The sequence below is a fragment of the Eucyclogobius newberryi genome, unplaced genomic scaffold (genome assembly GCF_026437365.1).
Source record: "Eucyclogobius newberryi isolate DKJ021-1_F unplaced genomic scaffold, fEucNew1.0.hap1 SCAF_4, whole genome shotgun sequence".
Lineage (NCBI taxonomy): Eukaryota > Metazoa > Chordata > Actinopteri > Gobiiformes > Gobiidae > Eucyclogobius > Eucyclogobius newberryi.
In genome coordinates this window covers 36048386-36055885 of record NW_027316056.1, presented here as the reverse complement: position 1 = coordinate 36055885, position 7500 = coordinate 36048386, and the positions used below count along the sequence as shown (strand labels likewise).

Sequence of the window (7500 nt, the reverse complement as noted above, 5' to 3'; positions counted from 1 at the left end):
CAGAACAAGCGTGATCATTGTAAAACACTGTAAACAAACAGCAAAATATGTTTTAAGTGAAATCAAAAGAAAAGAGTGTTTGGTTGACATTATGTAAACGTTTCAGCTTAAGGTGAGAAATCAACAAGAAGGCAAGGCAAGTTTATTTGTAGAGCACATTTCAAGGCAAGTTCAAAGTGCTTCACAACAGGGAAAAAAAATTCATTAAAATCACAAAAACATTACAGACCACATACATAGCATTCCAGACACTCTTTCCCATATTTATTTGACATTGCAGCGTGACAGGCGTCTCCGGGACGGACACATCACTTTTAGATTGATTCTTTCCCATATCAACGCGCTTTCTGCGAAGTGAAAGTGAAGAAATACGAGACGCACCGATCCAGAAAGCGGGTTTTGGCTTGGATTGAGAAACATTTCAGCTACTTCAAGTTTTATGACGCAAAACTACAAGAAAACGGTCCTTTCCCCCCCCAGTTTTACATACTGTAAACTCCACCAGAGGGCGCCGCACACACTGATGCGTTTAGGAGTGAAGCAACGTAACAAAAAAACAAAAGATACTCGCGATTTCTTTTTTTTTGTTGCTCCGTGGGAAAAGTGCAGCACTTTGAACACCGAAACGCTCTGAATTCGTTCGATGAGGGCTTTTATGACCTTCAAAAACACAGAGGAGCTCCCTGACTACCACCTGATTATGTCACGAGGAGGGGGGTGGCAAGTCTGACATTTCAAAACACCGGAGACGATATAAATACACGGAATAACTCCAACACGTGCTGGTGAAAGACAACGCTAATTTCGATGTTCGCTAATTAACATAATATACGGGCGGAACCGGTGGGAGGAGCCATCTAGAATAACACGGCGATGTATGGATAACGTGATTTACTTTTATATATATATTTGTCTTACATTCGCCCGGTTGGAACGCGTGTGTAGATGCGTTTGTAATATATTCTCTTTTTTATTTACAAGAACGGAACATTAATTTGATCTCTGGTAGAAGGGAAAACAATCCAATAACACAGAAGACTCAGCACGGTCGGGACGCTCCGTACGGGGCGGGGCCGGGCGGGGGGGATTCTTTTATTAGAACGGGGATGTCTTGAGTTTAGGGGGAGGAAAGGGGAGGAAACGGGGGGAGCGAGTTCATTAGCGGGCGGCGGCGGCGGCGCATAATCGCGTGTCGTCGTGATTACAGCGCGTTTATGATACGGAGGGAACGGTGATGCCGGCCTGGATATCGTCGGGATCAAAGGAGGTGAAGGGTTTTGGGGAAAGTTCTAGAAAAGAGAGGCACATTTGATGAATACGGGCGTAAATATTGACAAGCGTTTCATTAAAAGTCGTGTTGCCACTGAACAAAACATGTCACAATAATAATAAACTGAACAGATGATGAATAAGGCGTGAAGGAGTGTCTCGGCTCAGTTCACTGCCCAAACGTGCTCAAAGGGTGACACGCCCATTGCTGTGACACGCCCATTGTTGTGACACGCCCATTGTTGTGACACGCCCATTGCTGTGACACGCCCATTGCTGTGACACGCCCATTGTTGTGACATTCCCATCGTTGTGCCATTTGCCCATGACCATCACCTCGAGTTGTAACGCGATCGTGACAGCGTTCCGTACAGCGTTCCATAAGGGTTCCGTACAGCGTTACGTACAGCGTTCCATAAGGGTTCCATACAGCGTCCCGTACAGCGTTACGTACAGCGTTCCATAAGGGTTCCGTACAGCGTCCCGTACAGCGTTACGTACAGCGTTCCATAAGGGTTCCGTACAGCGTCCCGTACAGCGTTACGTACAGCGTTCCGTACAGCGTTACGTAAAGCGTTCCGTACAGCGTCCCGTACAGCGTTACGTAAATCGTTACGTACAGCGTTATGTACAGCTCTCCGTACAGTGTTCCGTACAGCGTCCCGTACAGCGTTCCGTACAGCGTTACGTACAGCGTTACATAAAGCGTTACGTACAGCGTTACATAAAGCGTTACGTACAGCGTTACGTACAGCTCTCCGTACAGTGTTCCGTACAGCGTTCCGTACAGCGTTCCGTACAGCGTTCCGTAAAGCATTCCGTACAGCGTTCCGTACAGCGTTACGTAAAGCGTTACGTACAGCGTTATGTACAACTCTCCGTACAGTGTTCCGTACAGCGTCCCGTACAGCGTTCCGTACAGCGTTACGTAAAGCGTTACGTACAGCGTTACGTACAGCTCTCCGTACAGTGTTCCGTACAGCGTTCCGTACAGCGTTCCGTAAAGCATTCCGTACAGCGTTCCGTACAGCGTTCCGTACATCGTTCCGTACAGCGACCCGTACAGAATTCGTACAGCGTTCCATACAGCGGTCCGTACAGCGTTCCATAAAGCGGTCCGTACAGCGTTCCGTACATCGTTCCGTACAGCGACCCGTACAGCATTCGTACAGCGTTCCATACAGCGTTCCGTACAGCGTTCCATAAAGCGGTCTGTACAGCGTTCCGTACATCGTTCCGTACAGCGACCCGTACAGCATTCGTACAGCGTTCCATACAGCGTTCCATACAGCGTTCCGTACAGCGTTCCATAAAGCGGTCCGTACAGCGTTCCGTACATCGTTTCGTACAGCGACCCGTACAGCATTCCGTACAGCGTTCCTTACTCAGTTTTACTCCAAATCACTAAATCCACTGAATTCTTCTTCCTCTGTGTCACTTCTAAACAACTCCACAAACTCCGGAGGTAGAGGAAGAGCAGATTCTTCTTCTGCGTCGTTCAGAGCCTAGAGCGCCCTCTTGTGGTTGTCAGTGTGAAAATAATGAATAATGTCACATATAAGTCGCTCTGGAGTATAAGTCGCACCCCGGCCAGAACTATGAAAAAAGGTGTGACTTATAGTCCAGAGAATATGGTAATATGAATTGCTCAATAAGACTGACTAATATTTTAGAGATGTGGGTCTTTAGTGCTGTGTGTCCTCTCCGCTCTCTCATCCCCATTTCACGCTCAGACGTCCACTCTAAACAGTCTAAAAAGTGACCAAAATTACACCTGGTCCAAATGTCGTTATTTAATTCCAAAGTGAACCACACTGAGTGGAATATAAACTCCTGGAGCACCACAGCCTCTGACACTTTTATTACTCAATTTCTTCACTTCTTTGACGGCAAATTGAACAGGCTTTTTGTTCAGTTTGAGCGGCTCTGACTCAACAGCACGAGCTTCAACAGACGATGGACGAAGAAAGAAAACAAGTCTTTCCTCGACCTGTGGAAATGTCGGGTGTGAGTCTGACGCTAGACATGACTGTGATTCGAGTGTGAATAAAACGTGTGCAGGCAGGCCACGGGGGGAGGGGCAACGGGAGGGGCTACGGGAGGGGCTACGGGAGGGGCTATGGGAGGGGCTACGGGAGGGGCTATGGGAGGGGCTATGGGAGGGGTTTGTAGTGCAGCTTTGAGGTAAAAAATGATGGCCCAGCGTGTCATTTATTTCACTACGGGAGAGTTTTAATCTGTGCACCACTGTGAATCCAAGGTCGAGACGTTTCGACTGTGAGACGCGGACAAACTCACCGTGCTCCAACACCAGCTGGGGAAGTTTGTTGACGGTTTCCGCGGCAACCGGCCTCTTCTGCTCCTGGGCTTTTGCGTCCGCGAGACTCAAGAGGGGCGAGATGATGGGATAGTTGTACCCTTTTCCCCCGTTGCCCACGGCGGGCTCGGCGGGGGCGGGGCCGGGCTGGCTGTGGTGCTGGTGCCGGTGCTGGTAGAACTGGTGCAGGTGGGACAGGTCGTTTGGGGCGTGGCCCGAGTGCCTGTGGGCCAGTCCGTTCATCTCCCCGCCGCGCCTCATGGCCCCGCCCCCGCGCTCCTTCAGACACGTGCACACCCGCTGCACGTGCACGCTCACCACGGCGAGGGCGCGGGACAGGCGGCGCCACGCCTTCCGCCCCAGGTGAGCCAGGTAGCGGATGATCTCCTCGTAGCAGCTGCCCGGCTGGCTGTCGCTGGCCAACGTGGACGCCGACTGGTGGAGCTGCCGGGCGCGCTGCTCTGACTTCATTAAGGCGTGCTCCCTCTGCTTTGTTTCTGAAAACTGGGTTGCTATGACGACCAGGCACAGGTTGATCATGAAGAAGGAGCCGACCTGGAGGAGTCAATGTTGTTACACAGAGGAAAGGAAAAATATGTCCAGTCTGTGGGGCCCATGTTACGGCTCTGATAGTCTGGACTCTAAGACACGCCCACGCCCCTCCCACTTTACACCCACCTATCCTACGCCCGTGTCCACCGCAGCAGCGTAACATCAGCCTCTTTAGCCCCTCCCTCACCCAGAGTCTGCCAAAAGCCTGATAAAGGTCGGATCAAACGTTCAGATTGACACGAGTCGCACTTTCTCGCGCGCTCGACTGTGAGACCCGTCGCCTCTGATCTCGGCTCCATGCGAGAGACGGGGCCCCTGACTTACGCCACAGGGGGTGCTTTTGCCGTGATTAATTAATCACTTATCAGCTAAAGCAGCACGAGCAGAGGCCCCACAGCTGGATACAAGCGTAGGTGCGTCTCTGTACTTACTATGATGAGGAAAAAGAAGTAAATGAAGTTGTAGAAGGAATGTGCGTCCATGACATAGTACATGATGTCCACCCATCCCTCCAGCGTGATCACCTGACGGAGACAACACCAGATCACTTCAGTCACAACAAGGTCAAATCCACATCTTTGCAAACTAAGAAATAACACAGACCAGACTAGGACTAAACCAGGACTATAACCAGACCAATCTGGGCTCAAACCAAGTGTGAACGCAGTGGAAGATTATATTATGAGTAAACTAGTCTGCGATTTTTTATTTCTTATTTGTCGACTAGTCAAACAATCATTTCCACTTGTACATTGAGATTTTTTAAATATGTTTTTCACCAAATGAAGATTGAAATATGCTCACCAAAGGCTTCTAGATGGAGAATATGAATGAATAAGGAGCATTATTGCTGACTATTGCCTGGTGCTAAATTGGCACCGACATTAGATTTGATGTTATTAGGGGTGCACCGATATATCGGTATCAGCCAAAAGCACCGTTATCGGCGATATTACGCCTTTGTAATGAAAGAGTTCACTCTGCTTCAGAAACAGGAAGAAATCAACAGCTCGTGGAGACTTTATTCTGACAGAACAGACCGTAAACTTTAATCTTTGTTCCGAGAACCAGAAATTACAACGTTTCTGACTTTAAAAAGCTATCATTAAATAAAAGTGTGACAAATTCACTCGCGACCTGCCATAAAGGCGATAATGCTTAATTTAGACATTATTTGACTCCTGAACATGTTTACTCCGTATAAGTTTAGTGTGAGTGGTTTTAAGGAGAGTGTGAGTCTGTCGCTGCGGTTACGGAGGCGGAGCCACACGACTGGAGCGCTTCAGCGACACTTCAGTCTGATAAATAATATACATGAAACTCACAGAATGGAAAAATGTGAAGCACATTTTACCCCAATAAAGAATAATCATGTACTAAAGCCTAACTCTGTGTAAACATAGAGCTAAATAAATGACGCTCCATCAATCGTGTTTCTTTTTCCCCCCAAAGAAGCTTATAACGTGTTCTAACTCAACAAGTGTTTAAAATAATAAATAAATAAATAAAATAGAGAATATCAACCTAACATCGGTATCGGCCTAAAATGTCCACATGGATGCATCACTATTTGTCCTTTTCTGTGTCATGTTAAATACTTTAGTTCAGACTATTAAGTGAATAAAATGTGTAATACAAGTGGACGTCCATGACATTTTTAAAAACTATTATTCAGTCCATTGTTTTCAGGTACTATTTCTTTAAATATTGTATAAAACACTAATATAGTTCTTAGTATTTTCACCGTCTTAATGTTTTTTTGTGTCATTTTCCCCCAAACCGAGCGTGTTCAGTGTTTATTTCGATCTAAGTCAAACGTGTCCGACCGTATCAGAGGATAAAATCATACAGCTGTCTTTGCTTTAGAGTCTGTAGAGTTCAAATAACATTTACGATGATTCAAATATCAAAATATGACCGTCCCAGAACACGCATAATTACCTGAAAAATGGCGATCCACGCGTATCCAATGTTGTCAAAGTTGATGGCGCCCTTGTGCGGGTTGAGCTCGCCCGCGCGACACTCGCTGTAGTACTGAAACCAGTTGACGCAGGGCGCGGGCTGGTCGGGCCCCACGGTGGCCTCGGGACGGGCCTCCTCCGCACTTAGGGAGCAGTATGTGCCTTGCACGCGCCGCCGGGGAACGTCAGAGCAGCGCAGCATCCCGTTGTCCCGCTCCGCAGAGCAGATGAAGGGGTGGTCATCGGTCACCTCGGGCCTGTAGTAGCCGCTCAGGAAGGTGACGTTGTACTTCCTGCACGAGGGCACGAGGGCACAAGGGCGGGGCAAACAATCAGGTCAAATGTCTGTGCCGACGCGCTCGACGTCAATCTCCAAAATAAGGTTTCTACTTGAATTGATTCTGGAGTGGCGAGAACAGGGCGGGATCTTTGTTTCAGTGCAGCAGTCGATCCATTGACCTGGTTTATTATCATCTGTTGAGGTTCATACTTTTGACTCAGAATCAAAGCTACGATAATTTATTATTGTTGAATCGACCAACACACTGTGTTCATGTGAATGAACTTAACTCGTGCCATCTTTTGTCATAAAACATGCTATTTAGGGATGCAGCTGGGCCCATTTCCACATGTAAAAGTATGATTGACTGGATATTGTGAGACTGACTACTCTGACTACTCAATACTTTCAGGTACAGATACTTTCAGGTGCAGATACTTTCAGGTGCAGATACTTTCAGGTGCAGATACTTTCAGGTGCAGATACTTTCAGGTGCAGATACTGTGCAGGTGCTTAGTGTGTTGAACCTGAACAAAAGTGCAAATGAAACAAACTGCTCAGGTGGCGAAGGGGGAAATGAGAAAAGAGCACTAAAGATGAAAGAGAGAAATGCTGATGAGGTGTCGAGGGGGAGAGAGAGAGAGAGAGAGAGAGAGAGAGAGGGAGGGAGGGAGAGAGCAGGAGAGAGAGGGAGATAGTGGGGGAGAAAGAGGAGAGAGGGGAGAGAGAGTAGGAGAGAGAGGGAGATAGTGGGAGAGAGAGAGGTGAGAGGAGAGAGAGGAGGAGGAAGGGAGAGAGAGAGCGCGAGAGGGAGGGAGATAGTGGAAGAGAAAGGGAGATAGTGGGAGAGAGAGAGGTGAGAGGAGAGAGAGGAGGAGGAAGGGAGAGAGAGAGCGCAAGAGGGAGGGAGATAGTGGAAGAGAAAGGGAGATAGTGGGAGAGAGAGAGGAGAGAGGGGAGAGAGAAAGAGATGGTGGGAGAGAGAGGGAGAGAGAGAGCGTGAGAGGGAGGGAGAGTGGGAGAGAGAGCATGAGAGGGAGGGAGAGAGGGAGAGAGGGAGAAAGGGAGAGAGGGAGGGGAGAGCGAGGGAAGTCCGCGGAGCTAAGGCATCCATCATGTTT

At 48.3% G+C, this 7500-nt stretch overlaps 1 protein-coding gene across 1 annotated transcript in view; it reads right to left on the bottom strand.

Moving 5' to 3' along the window:
* Nucleotides 1-7500, bottom strand: part of cacna1hb (calcium channel, voltage-dependent, T type, alpha 1H subunit b) — a 117134-nt gene that overhangs the window by 71703 nt on the left and 37931 nt on the right. Inside the window, exons 7-9 of the mRNA XM_072462439.1 lie at nucleotides 6080-6392; nucleotides 4570-4662; nucleotides 3568-4141 (exon numbers count right to left, since the gene is read on the bottom strand). Of these exons, the coding sequence (XP_072318540.1) occupies nucleotides 3568-4141; nucleotides 4570-4662; nucleotides 6080-6392 (980 nt within the window). The remainder of the gene's footprint in view (nucleotides 1-3567; nucleotides 4142-4569; nucleotides 4663-6079; nucleotides 6393-7500) is intronic.